General features: G+C 69.4%; 1 protein-coding gene across 1 annotated transcript; it reads right to left on the bottom strand.

The window, feature by feature from the left end:
• Window positions 1-1033: 1033 nt before the first annotated feature.
• Window positions 1034-12862, bottom strand: SH3BP2 (SH3 domain binding protein 2). Its single transcript, XM_045834635.1, is given in 14 exon segments — window positions 1034-1629; window positions 1961-2020; window positions 2737-2799; window positions 2801-2819; window positions 3397-3452; window positions 3695-3818; window positions 5097-5712; window positions 6359-6412; window positions 6661-6755; window positions 7719-7789; window positions 8014-8131; window positions 9696-9798; window positions 10765-10904; window positions 12697-12862. Coding segments are annotated over 14 exon segments (1815 nt in total). The 5' UTR covers window positions 12855-12862; the 3' UTR covers window positions 1034-1491.
• Between the last annotated feature and the right edge of the window lie 462 nt (window positions 12863-13324).

Raw genomic sequence — 13324 nt, 5'->3', positions numbered from 1 at the left:
GGAGCCAGTGCAGGGCAGGGGGCTGGCGGGTTTCCAGACGCCGCGCAGGACTCGGGAAGCCCCCCGCGCCCCAGACTCCAGGGCGACTGCACCAGCCCGGCCCGGGCGGGCTGTACAGGATGCGTCTGCAGACAGTGCTGCCCTGGCTTCCCGGAAGCAGATGGCCATCGTCCCCACTGCAGCCCTCAGCCTCTCCCACGCCAGCTGACCTCTGCCGGGCTCCATCCCCTCCCCTTCTCCAGCAAACCGCCCCAGCCCACCCCCGAACATGCCCGGGCCGGGGGAGAGAAGCCCCAAGGGCCTTCTCCCGGGTGGAGTGCGTTTGGGTGTTACCCAGCAAATACCTTTTCCCAACACAAGTGCCAGGAGGATTAGATGCCCCAGGCGTCTCCGCCAGCCTGACCCCAGCTGAGGCTGTGTCACACACAAACGACCCATTCAGCCCAGATGGCCGTGCCAGGGAGAGAAGCTGGCAGGACTCCACAGCAGGAAGTGAGCGATGGATCGGGAGCTGGGCCTGCGCTGTGTGGGTGCCGCCATCCCCGCCTACCCTTGGCCTACTCAGGGCCCCCTCTTCCTGCCCCTGTCCGTACTGGTCACTTCCTGGAGCCACCAGCGGGACTCCAAGCCCCGAGCCCCGCACACCCCACTGCTGCGGACGGTGTGTGTGGTGAGCACCCGCAGGCCCTCGGTCTCCCCGGAACCAACTGCTGGTCCATGCAGCACGTGACCCAACTGTGCATGCAGGGGGAGCTCTTTGCTCTGCCGCCCTGCGCCCTGGGCCTGACCCCTGGCCATGGAACCTGCCGCTTTGGAGCGTGGGCTCTGCGCCCAGGCTGCTCGGGTGCGCCTCCCGTTCCATCACCAGCTGTGCGCCCGTGGCGCGTCACTGAGCCAGCTCCGCCCTGCACGGTTTGGGGACCGCTTCTCGGGGTCCCGTCAGCTGAGCTGCTGCGGTCTCCACTCGGACATCAGTGCAGACACGCAGTAAGACCGGCCACCCCTCCTTCCCGATAAAGCCGGGCCACCGAGGCAAAGGTCGTCTGTGCTTTATTGTGCAGCAAAGGCCCCTCCTGGAGCCTGAGTCTTAGCGTTCCTGGGGGTCCTGGGGACAACCCTGCCCCAACCGCGGATGCCCCAGCCCTCCCTGCCCGGCCCCCAGCCCTGAGCAGGGTGGGGACCAGAACTCCTGTCCGTGAAGCCCAGGCCAGCTCCGTCTAGAGAGAGGCCCTGGGCTGCTAGGTTTCACCTGGAGGTGAAACAGATGGGGCGGGGCAGGATACCAGAGAGCCCCGGCCCTCAGCAGCCTGAGGCCCGGCCCAGCCCCGAGGACCCAGCCTGCTGGGTGGGGCCCGGCCTGGCCTGGCCTGGCAGTCCGGTGTTCCGTCAGGGAGGCCTCGGGTCGGAGCTCCTCCTGCCCTGCGGGCCCGACTCCTCTGCGTGGCCTGAGATGGTAGCCTTGGGGTCACCTCGGCCCACAGCGCGTCGGCGTCACCTGGGCCCCGAGTAGCCGTAGGGGTGCTGCAGCAGCAGGCTCTGGTGGCCGGGCAGCGGGTGGGTGTGGTAGTGCTCCACCAGGCTGCCCACGCTCACAAACAGGACCTCGCCCTCCAGGTAGAATTTAGAGTCCTGGGGGGAGGGGGCAAAGGGTCAGGGGCACGGGGCCAGCCTCCCCTCCCTGCACAGAGGGGCGGACAGGCCCGCTCCCGGGGCCCCCGCGCTCCCCCCTCACTCCCCGCTCCGCCTCAGGGGCGCGGGCCGGTCTGTGGGTCAGTCCAGGGTCCAGAGCTGATCGCCCCACCCCCTCTTGGCAAGGAAGGGGAGGCGGAGGCAGTGAGGGAGGGACGGTGCCCGGAGGTGCCAGCCTCAGCCCATCCGCCGCCTGCACTCTGAGGAGACAGTCCTGCCCTCACGCCGGGTCCCCTCCCTCCCAGGTCCAAGACCGGGCCAGCCTGCTTACCTTCTCAAAGACGCGGTAGTTCCTCACTTTGTTGGAGCTTTCGTCCCACACGACCAAAACCTGCAGGGGGAACCATGGGCAGTGGTGGGCGCAGGCTAGCCACAGCTCTGGCCCTGACGGGGTCAGGCTCCGGGGCCCAGGGGGCGAGCAGCACCACGGCTGGGCCCTGTGGCCCTCAGGGGTGGCTTGGGGAAGGGCCGCCCTGCACAGACAGCAGGGTAGGGTGCAGGAGGGCAGCCCTTTGCTCCAGGGCTGTGGCCTCAGATGGCCTCTAGTGAGACTTGAATGGCAGTAGCAGGGGCCTGGCCCACCCTGGGACCGCCAAGGATGCACAGGGGACAGGGAGGCTCAGTGGGGTTACGTGGCCACCCTTGGAGGGGCAGAGGCGGAGCGAGCAGATGACCTGCCATTCCCACTGCCCCAGCAGCCTCCCCTTCCATGTGCAGCCTCCCCTTCCCACATCAGAGGCCGGGGCCCCAGCCCTGCCTTCCTGTCTACTGCCAGTGCTGGGCAGCGGCCGCCAACGCCCTGTCCGCAGTGGCGTTTAGTTCCTGAGGATGGACAGGGAGGGGGGCTGCGAGGCAGAGACCCCAAGGACGACACTCGGTGGAGATGGCGAACAGCAGGCTGCACGGGAAGTTGACCTACAAGCTGCAAAGGCCTGTGCTCGCCTGCAGGCCAGGTGCCTGGAAGGCCAGCAGAGGCCAGCACAGGGCAGCCGTCCCAGGGCCTCTGCTTGGCAGGGCGGCTGCCAGGGCACCCTCCCCGGCACCTACCTTCCCCGACTTGGTGGACGAGTTGCGGATGCAGTAGAGTCCATCCTGCGGCTCCCCCCGGGGTGCTCGTGGTTTTGAACAGCCTACAAAAGTCAGCAGGCGAAGCATCCTCAGAGAGGTCTCTCGGGGACCCTCCGGCCCCAGTCCCCAGCGTGGCTTTTGTCCTCTCGCTGTCCCGCAGCTCAGCTGCCGAGGGCGGTGGGTGCCGAGGGCAGTGGGTGCTGGGAGGGCCAGCCCACACAGAGCTCTGGGCCACAGGGTGACAGCCAGCAACGGGCCTGAGCTGATGGCATCTGTTGTCCTAGCTGCACTTGACCGTGTACTTGTGCCAGCAACGACCCAGCACCAAGGTGAGCGGGGAACAGAAACACAGAAAGAGCCCTGGCTGGTGGGGCTCAGTGGACTGAGCGCTGGACTGCGAACCAAAAGGTCGCGGGTTCGATTCCCAGTCAGGGCACAGGCCTGGGTTGCGGGCCAGGTTCCCCAGTAGGGGCCGTGAGAGAGACGACCTCACATGGATGTTTCTCTCCCTCTCTTTTTTCCTCCCTTCCCCTCTCTCTAAAAATAAATAAAATCTGTAAAAAAAAACCCAGCAGCAACAACAAGGAACCTCGTGTCCACAAAAACGAGGCCTCGGAGAAGGAGGGGTTCCCGACTGACCTCTCCACCTCGTAGGACTCTGTGGTGTTGACGAAGACCGAGCTGGGCAGCGGCACCTGGAGAGGGGTCGCGGAGGTCAGCGGCGAGGTCTCCACAGTACGTGAGGCCAGCGCCCCTCCCCCTCCCCCCGCTGGCTGCCGGCCTGCCCCAGGCTGTGCAGGGCTCCGTCCCCTCAACTCCAGGGACCCGGGCGCTCCCGGCTCGAGATGGCCCGTGTGGGGGGGCCCCCTGGCCGGCAGCACCCGCCCTCGCCGCCGCCCACCCACGGCCGGGACCGGGGTGCTCCACTCCGCCTCGCCTTCTCATAGTCCTCGTCGGAGTCCTTGCCGCCAGAGTCCGCCTGCGGGGCGTCGTCCTGGGAGGGCCGACGGGTCTTCTCAAAGGAGAAGCTCCTGAAACTCTGTCCGTCGGGGGGCGAGCGCCTGGGGAGGGGGCAAGAAGAAGGTCACGCTCCGTCGTCACCGTGGGCGGTGCCCCTCCACACGGCCCGCGCACGCCCGGTGACCGCGGCGCCAAGCTCAGCCTGGGAGCCACGGGGTCCGGCTGCCCGCGCTGGCCGCCCTGAGGTGGCAGGGAGCACCTGGGGCCGGGAAGCCTGAGCTGGGGCCAGGGTTGGCAATGGCCCTGGCGGGGTGAGGGGTGCTGGGGGCCCGCGCGCCGGTGTCGTCACACCGCAGACAAGTGCTCTGGGCGCCGTGGGACGAGGCCAGGTTGGAGGCGCCTCAGCCCCTGCTCTGCCACCGCCCCGCTTTGGAGCCCGGCCGAGTCACGCCCCTCCCAGAGCCACAGGGTGGCTGGATGACTGTGGACGGACCCAGTCCCGGGGACACGCCCACACCTGGGGCCAGGCGGTCACAGGGAGAATGAAAGGAGGCCACACAGGACGGGTTGCTGGGCTGTGGGCGCTGGGCCCCGGCACCCAGGCCTAGGTCGGGGCAAGGTGACCCTGGCCGGACCACCGCGGCCCCTCATGAAACAGGGGTGTGAGCATGGCGAGGGGTCCTCTCGGGCAACTCCCACAGGCGGCAGGGCGAGCGAGAGTCCTGGGGGGGAGGGGCCCGAGTCCAGAAACCCCGGTCCAGCGTGCCCACCCCTGTGGCTTCCAGGACCTTCCCTGCTGTGGGCGCGGGCATCTCTGACCACCGGCTGTTAGCACAGCAGTAAAGCAGAAAACATTCTGAGGAGGCCTTGGGGGTGAGTCACAGCCCCTCCACGGCCCCCTCCACGGCCCGGAGGCTCCCAGGCGGGAGGGGCACAAAGGCAGCTTTGACAGCTGCCGGGCCAGCGGCTCACCCAGAGCCCCAGGCAGGGTCCGAAGGCTCCATTCCCCACAAGGCCTCTCCCAGGGGCCAAGCCAGCCCTGCAGGTCCTCCCCTGACCCCAAAGGCCCTCCCTCAGCCCAGCAGGAGCTCTGGAAGCCCTGTGTCCCCAGAGTCCCCCTTGCCACGGCTCCCTGAGGCAGCCACAGACCCAGGCCCACCGCCCCATGGGCAGAGCACCTCGAGGGCACGGCTGGACGTCCTGTGGACCCCCGGTCAGGGGCAGAACTGGCCGCTCGGCCCCGGCAGAGCCTTCTGCCCCATCAGTGCAGGCTGGCGGCCCCCACCGTGGGCCGAGCACCAGGGGCAGGGAGGCCGGGAGGCAGGGGAGAGCTGGCCGTGTTGGGAGGGGTCCCAGGGCACCAGTGCCCGCAGACTCACTGGAGGTGAGGGTGGAGCGGCTTCTCCAGCCTGGGCAGGACCAGGGGCCGGACTGCGGCCTCCGGCACAGGCAGCTTCAGTGCAGGCGGCCTGGGGGCCACGGCGGGCACGAAGAGTCCAGGCTTGGCCGCCTCCCGCAGGGGAGCCTCCTCGGCCACCATCAGGAACTTGGGCTTGTTGGCTGGCACGGGCGGGGGCTCCGGCGTGGGCGGCCCCCGGGGAGACAGGTGGAAGGACTTGAGCTTGTCACAGTTCCTGGAGGCGGCCCCCGGGCTGGGGACGCGGGGCTCCGGGCCAGGGCTGCCGCTCTCGGGGAAGCACGGGGGCTTCCGAGGGTTGGGCGGGTGGGGCAGGCTGCTCATGGGGGGGTCGCTCATCCTCCGGGGGACAGCAGGCACCCTGAGGCCGGGCTCCGCCCACCTCGGGCCCAGCAGGTCCCTCTTGGAGTCCTCAGGAGCCGGGCCAGTGTCCGGGAGGCCACGCTTGGGTGGCGGCGGTGGCACCAGAGGGCTCGGGCCCCGGGAGGTGAAGGAGTGGGCCCGGGGCATCTCGAAGGCCAGCTTCCTGGCCACGGGCACGGGAGGCGGGGGGTAGGCCGGCGGATGCGTCAGGGTGTCTGCGGAAGAAAGAGGCCCTGCCGGTGAGCGGGAGTCGCGGGGGGAGGCTGGCCCGGCACCACCCCTGCTCCCACCCTCAGCATTCCCAGGCTGCCTTCCTCCCTCCGGCACTCGGCAGCCTGAGCAAGCTTCCCACGTCCCTAGGGATAAGGGAATCATCAGCAGGAGGGGAGCCCAGGCCGAGGGCGGAGCCTGCGGGAGGGTGGAAGGGGCCGTGGGAGACGGGGCGGGCAGGGCGAGCAGGCCGAGAGACATGGAGACAGATGCCAGGACTGAGGCACAGCCCCGCCCCACGCAGCCCGTGCCGCCCGGGGACACGCGTGTGTGGTTCCTGGCCCGGGCCCCGGGTTGTCCGCTACGCTGTGCTCGATGGGAGGTGGGGGTGGGAGTCGGGGGCGCAGTGACAGGCCCACAGAGCTCCAGAGAGCTGTCAGTCAAAGGGGGTGGACCCTGCTCTGGCCCTGCCCACTCCGGCCCATCGCGGCCTCAGCGCCCCAGTGCGCCCCCAACCCGCCGAAGCAGGGAACAGAGCAACCAGTGCGGCACCTTCTGCTCCGTTCCGCCCGACACACTGACACTCGGGGCCACCAGAGGGCCGCTGAGGCCGCCCAGACCGCTGCCCGGGCCCACCCTCCGGACACCTACCCTCGGGGGAGTCAGGCTCCAGGTAGGAGTCGTCGTCGTCGTCGTGCTCGTAGTCTGTGGGCGAGGGGGTCGGGTCAGGGGGGCCCGGCCTGCGCGCCGCGCCCGGGGGCAGCGCCGAGAGCACCTCTGCGTCAGGGAGGCCCGGGCGGGGGCGGGGGCAGGGGCGGGGACCCGGCGGGCGGGCGGGCTGCCGGGGAGGCCCCAGGGACGGGACAGGCAGAGCAGCCAGACCTGCCTCCCGTCCTGGGCCGAGGGGCGGCGCGTGCAGGGGGCGGAGGGCGCAGCGCCAAGGCGCGCCTCACCTTCGCTGTCCGTGGGGTACGGAGAGACACTGATGTCCACGGGCCGCTCCACGGCGCCGTAGAAGCTGTCCGAGTCGGAGCTGGAGTCGCTGAGGCTGGCGGGGAGGGGTGGGCGGGCGGGCCGGCCGGGCAGTGAGCGCAGGGCAGGGGTCCCCCTGCGCTCACACATCTGGACACGCTGGCACACGCAGACTCGGACAAACACAGGCACGCACATGCTCAGACACACGGACGTGGACGTACGCACAGATAAACACCAGGGCGCACACGGACCTGGACGCACAGACACGCACAGACGAGGCCAGGCAGGCGTGCAGACGGAGCCATGCAGACACGCTCCAGGTGGGGTTACACGGGCCGACACGGGAACAGGAGGCTGCAGTGGGCCCCCCGCCCGCCCGTGGTTCTTGCTACAAGTGTGCCCCCAACTGGTCAGATGCTGCCAGGCCTCAGGGTCCCAGTGCCCACCCGCTCCTTCCTTTGGGGCGTGCTCAGCCACCTCCAGGCCAAGCCTGCGGAGGGACACCGGCTGGGCCCCAGGGCCAGCAGCTCCGAGCGTAGCAGGGACCCACAGGGCGGCCTTTCGCAGGCCAGGCCTTGCACGGCCTCAGCCTCCTCGTCGATGAAAGGACGGTGTTTCTGGGTCACCCGGAGGGCTCCTGCTGCTGGCTGGGCCACCTCACGGCAAGGCCACCGGGACCCAGAGGGACTCGCCCTGGCCTCACTCCTGAGCCAGCCAGGGTGGACAAGGGGTGGGGGCACCCAAAGCCCTGAGCTGCTGCAAACGCTGGGCCTCCTGGGTGGGCAGGTGAGAGCACGGGACCCCTAAATAGGAACTACCAACGGGAGGCGCACACACACACACATTTGGGCACGTACGCACAGGCTTACACACTCGAGTGCACGCACACTCAGGATCAGACTGGGGGATGCACACGGGGCCCCCAGGAGAACCTCCGAGGAGGGGCCTCTGAGCCGAGCTCCTGGAGGTGGGGGCCGGGGCCAAGCCCAGGGCCCTGGCGACGCCCGCCCACCCGCCAGCACAGCCCCAGGCCCACCTGGTGTCCAGAGGCGCCTCCTTCTTCTCATGGAAGTGGCCGATCTCCCTGCGCAGCAAGGCCATCCAGCTCTGTAAGTCGGCCACGGCCAAGGTCAGCACGGTGCGGCCGGGGGCTGCAGTGCCCGCCAAGGTCGGGACGGCCAGCCCGTGGCCCCCTCGGGGCCGCAGCCCCCCTCAGCCCATTCCGGGCCCCTCCCGGGAGCACGTTCTGAGGCTCTGGGCGTGAGGGCAGGTCGCTGAGGGGCCGGCTGCCCGCGCGCCCCCCGGCCCCGGCCCCGGCCCCCAGGCACCACCTTGCGCTCGTCCTCAGAGGAGGCCGAGAAGAACCATGTGCGGTGCTTCTTGCTGATGTGGATGATCTTGAAGGGGAAGACGTTGCTGGACGTCGTCTCCTCGGCCGCCCGCATCACCCTGAGGGCACAGACCCCGGGGTCACCGTGGGTCCACGCCCGCGGGGGCCGCCCCGCCCCTGGACAGCACCCAGCACCGGGCTCCGGGGGACACAGGCAGGTCTGGACGGCCGGGAGGAGGCCCAGAGGCTGCTGGCGGAGGGGAGCGCTGGTCCTGGGCGGGGGGTGGGGCGGGGGCGCGTCCCGGGAGCAGCAGCCGGTGAGGCTCCGAGACAAGGACCCTTCCCCCTCGCTGCCCAGGACCGGTCACCACCTCCCGCCTCGACCCTGCCTGCCCTGCTGTCTTTTCTAAGAAACGGATGTTTTACTTTTCTTTTTGGAGAGGGGGAAGGGGCGGGCAGGGGGAGAGAGAGATGTGAAAAAGAAACATCGATTGGCTGCCTGCCAACTGGGGACGGAACCTGCAACCCAGGCGCGTGCCCTGAGTGGGAATCAAACCCACGACCTTTCTGTGCACGGGCCAACAGGCCAACCTCTGAGCCACATCCGCCAGCACCCCCTGCCCCCCGCTGTCTTGAGAGCATTTCAAGGAGATGACTCACTGTGGTCACTCGCCCAGCCAGGGCGCAGGGTTTGCACAGAGATCACAGGGTCTAGCGGGGGTGGGGGGCCCTGCCGGGCCGGGCACCTTGGGCAGGTGTGCCCACGTGGTCTCTAAAAGGGCCTGAGCTGGCAGCCCCTGGGGCAAGGCGGCACCCCCAACCAGGCTGAGGGTGCGGAGTTGGGGGAAGGGAAACGCCCCTGCACAGGTGACCCCGGGGCAGCCACAGGAGGGCCCCGGAGCCTGCTCCCCCTCTCAGCAGTGCCCCAGCCGGCCCGTCCCCGGGCTGGGTGCTGGGGCCAGGCCCCCCACTGGGCTAGAGGTTAGGGTGGGAGCCAAGGTCGCGAGTCCCTCCCCGAGAGTCCCGGTCCCACCAGCAACACTACGGAACCCGGAGTCACCCCCGGGCAGGAGGGACAGGCCCTTCCAGGAAGGCGAGAGGCACAGGCTGATGCCACCAGGCGCAGGGCCCCGGGGCTAACTCCACCTGCCCTGCAGGCCCCACAAAATGAGGGGTGGGCGGGATGGAGCCGGCAGACGGCCCTGCACAGCAGCGCGCCACTCCTCACAGGGAGTTCGGGCCCAGTGCTCCCCTGCCCCGGAGCCGGGAGCCCTCCAGGGCAGACTTGGGGCCCCTTGCCTGGGAGGCCCCTGGAGCCAGGGTGGCCTGGGACAAGGCCTGAGGCGGGCCGGCCTTGGCCCCTTGGAGGGAGTCTGTGGTGGACAAGGGGCAGGGAGGAGGGATGCAGAAGCCACTGGGCAGTGGGCCGAATGGGGACCCGGAGGCCTGCCGATAGAGCGCAGGGAGCCCCCGGCTCACCCCAGGCCCTGGGACTAGACCAGGGGGAGGGGCAGGTGCCGCCAAGGGGCAGCGGCGAGGCTGGGCATGGCACCCAGGGCGGGCACTCGAGCCGTCTCGGCAGAGTCTGGGTGGCACAAGGGGCAGGTCCGACCAGAGCCCTGTCGGGGAGCCGGGGCGCAGCTGGCCGTGGGGCGGGGGAGGCAAAGGCAGGCAGGCGCTCACCGGTTGTAGCCGTTCAGCGAGAAGGCACCCTGCGGGGAGGCGGACGTGCTGGTCTTGAAGTAGTAGATACACCGCTTGTGGATGATGACAAAGCGCAGGGGCCCTGTGGGCAGCGGGGCGAGGGTGGGGGTGAGCTGTGGGGGGCCGCTGGGCAGACCCCACTCCGGGGACCCTCCCCAGAGGCTGTGGGGGCTGAACCAGGCCTCAAACCCCCTGAATGGCCGGGCTGGGAGCTGGGCCAGCACACTGGCCCCTCCCCAGGAGTTCATTTGACCGCCATAGGGTACATGCGGACAAGTTCATGGGCATGATGGCCAGCCCCCAGCAGGGGTGGAACGGGGGGGGGCTGGCTGTGTGGAGTTACCACGGCCCCCAGTGACAAGGGCTGTGAGGCTGGGTCCAGGAAGGGCCAGAGGCCCAGGGCAGCCACGGCCACTTTGCTGGGTGCTGGGCGGCAGTTGGTAAGTCCCCCGCACCCTAGGCCGGCACTGCGAGGACCGGGGCACCTAAGCCCAGAGGGCCCACCGACAAGAGCCACCGGCGTGGAGCCAACCCCCAGGCTGGGCGTCTCCCTGGGAACCCCCGCTCTCCAGGGCCCCGTCCCTGAGCAGCCGCACCCAGGCCAGGGGACAGGCCAGTAGCAGACTCCCTGCCGGACGGCACCAGGCCAGCGGGTGACCAGAGACCAGGCAGCACGGGGTGGAGACAGGGCCCCTGGGGCTGCTCGGGCGGACGGACCAGGCCCAACGCTCTCTGACCTCCAGTGTCTGGACAAGCGGGGCCTTGGCTTGGCGGATGGGGCCACTTCAAACCTTGTGACAAACCCCCCCACTGAACACCCACCGGCGAAGGCAAGGGCTCACTCTGTGCACCGGGTGGAGGCCCCCCCAGCTCTACATGGCCCCGGACCCCCTCCTGGATCTGAGGAGGCCCACCGCAGGCCCGCCGGGGGCGGCGGCCACCAGGGACAGAAGGAGGACTCTGAAGGGCCCACCGTGTCCAAACGGCAGGCTCCGCTCCCACGCCCCCCATCTCGCCCCCATCGCGCCCCCCACGGCAGGGGACTCACACTTGAGCAGCTGCAGCTGGGTGCCCCCCTTCTTGTGCAGGTAGCCGGCCTTGGCCACGCCCCCGGGCATGGTGAGCAGGTTCTGGGCGCCAATGGCCTTCATGGGCACAGGCCAGTGCATCTCCTCGGCCGCCATGAAGCTGTGAGAGAAGGGGAACTGTCTCAGCCAGGCGTGGGGGACAGGAGATGGCTTAGCTGGACGCTGCCGAGACCCCAGAGACAGCACGAGGGTTCCAGGCAGCGAGCGGTGCGAAGGCCCCGGGCTCCTAGGGCCGAGCCCGGGGAGACAGGCCGCCTGGTCCACCTGGTCAGCCCAGTCTGTGTGGCCACGTCCCCGACCTCCAGAGACCCTGAGAGCTCAGCGTGTTCCTTCGCTGCCACTGGTTCATTCAGCGCACACCCACCAAGCTCAGGTCCCACGGGGGCTGGGTTGCGGCGGTGAGTGAACCACTAGCAGTGAGTGAGCTCGGGAAACCGCTGGCCCGGGCAAGTCAGCCGTAGCCCGCAGCCACCCCAAGTCCAAGCGCCAGGCGCGCCTGTCATGGGGCCTGCCCTAGACAGGAAATTCAGGGAGGGCTTCCAGGAAGAGGTGACAAGAGTCGCAACCTGAAGGAGAGAGTTAAAGAGGTACAGGGGCTGGGGCTGGCCCTGGGCAACCTCTTTACCAGCTCTGAGCTTCAGCGGGGAGGGCCATGGCCCCTAGATATGCAAGCCTCCACTCCTGAGGCAACCCTGAGCTGGCTTCTATCCTTTCTTTCTTTCTTTCTTTCTTTTTTTGAGAGAGAGGGAGAGAGGGTAACATCGATTTGTTGTTCCTCTTATTTATGCATCCGTTGGTTGAGTCTTGTATGTGCTCTTACCGGGGATTGAACCCGCAACCTGGACACGTTGGGACGCTCTAACCAGCTGCACTACCCGGCCAGGGCCACTCCATCCCTCCCTCAAGGCCTTGAGGCAGGGAAGCAGGACAGCAGGCAGCCAGGGGCCCCCAGCTCCTGGGTCGGATGACCTGGCTCGGCCTTCTGGGGGTCCCTGACCCGCCGCTGCGGGGGCTGTGAAGTGGCAGGGCCGCGCAGACACAGCGTGGCACGCAGCACAGCCTCGGCCGCAGCGCCGGAGCACGACTGCCACCTCCCCACCAGCCTGGGGCATCACCGGGCAGGGACCACACTGAGCGCCGTCACCCGGGGCAGGCTGCTGGTCTCGGGCCGGCCCAGGCCCATGGGAACGCGGCTTCTCCATCCAGCCTCCTCCCGGGGCCAGGCTGCCACCCCGCTCACCTGGGGAACTCCGGCTCACCCTTCCAGTCCCAGGTTCCGAGTGCCCTTGTCTGTGCGGCACCTCAGTGCCCCATCACAGTTGGGCTCCCCCCTCCCCCGCCTCTCTGAACAGCACCCCCCAACCCTGCACCGTTATGTCTGGGCCTGCCCCCGCCCAGCCCCGGCCCCTCCTGGGAGTCCCCAGAGTGGGAGGAGGTAGCGCCCTTAGGGGCGCAGGTAACAGCAGACCCAGAGGCCCAGGCCTGCTGGGACTCCTGCCACTTCCGCCCCACCCCCGAAAACACAAAGAAAAGCACTCTGCTCCAGGAAAAGCAGCACCGTCCATGAACTGCCCACCGCCCGCGGCCCGGGCTGCCCTCGGCCTCTGCCCAGCCTGCGGCCCTCCCGCCGGCCCCGCACACAAAGCCGCCCCTCTGGCCAGGGCTCCCCTGACAGCCCAGGCTGCGGACAAAGCACGGCCCGCACTCCGCGCCGCCCGGCGCGGCCCCAGAGGGACCCAGGCCCCCGCTCGCACCCTGGTAGGTGCTACGGACGGACAGACAGGCAGCCGCGTGCCCCTTCGGGAGCCCCCGACCCACCCGCCGCCCCGGCCGGCCGACGCCCGCCTTTGTTCTCGCAGGAAGCGCTGACCGGGTCCGGGCTTGGTACTCACGGCGGCCACGCGGCGGGCACGGCCAGCTTCCGGGGGTCGGCCCGCCGGCCCTGCGCGCACCGACAGGGCCCTCGGCCGGGCGACCCCGCCGCCTCGCCCCCGGAGCCCGCCTCCAGCCGACCCCAGCCCCGCGGCCGGAGGTGCCCCGCACCAGCCATGCCGCCGCGAACCCCGCCCGCCCCCAGCCCCGCCCCCAGCCCCGCCCCCAGCGCCAGGGGCAGGTGAGGAGCCCCGCCCCCTGTGCGAGCAGGTGAGGAGCCCCGCCCCCGGCCCCGCCCCTCAAGAGTGTGCTCCTGTAGACGCGGATCCTTCACCGCGAACTCTTGCAAAACCAGAACAGGAAGAAACTCTGTCCGTGCGCCAGCATCACGCTGACGCCCAAGCCGAAGGCACCGCCAGCCGAGAGGGGCGCAGGCCGACGACCCTCTGGACGAGGCAACCAGCTCCCCAGCAAACGCAGGACTGGCGAGCCGGCTCTGCTCCTGCCGGTGGGACGCGTCGCGCACGACCCAGTGAGTGCGAAACATTGTGTCCATCCAGTAAAGGACAAAAGCCACGTGATAGTCTCAGGAGAAACAGGCATTTGACGAAATGCAACAATCCTTCACGATAACCACGCCGCTCCAGG

The sequence above is a fragment of the Phyllostomus hastatus genome, unplaced genomic scaffold, assembly GCF_019186645.2.
Source record: "Phyllostomus hastatus isolate PE091 unplaced genomic scaffold, TTU_PhHast_1.1 phas_contig_196, whole genome shotgun sequence".
Lineage (NCBI taxonomy): Eukaryota > Metazoa > Chordata > Mammalia > Chiroptera > Phyllostomidae > Phyllostomus > Phyllostomus hastatus.
This window is presented reverse-complemented; position numbering and strand designations above follow the sequence as displayed.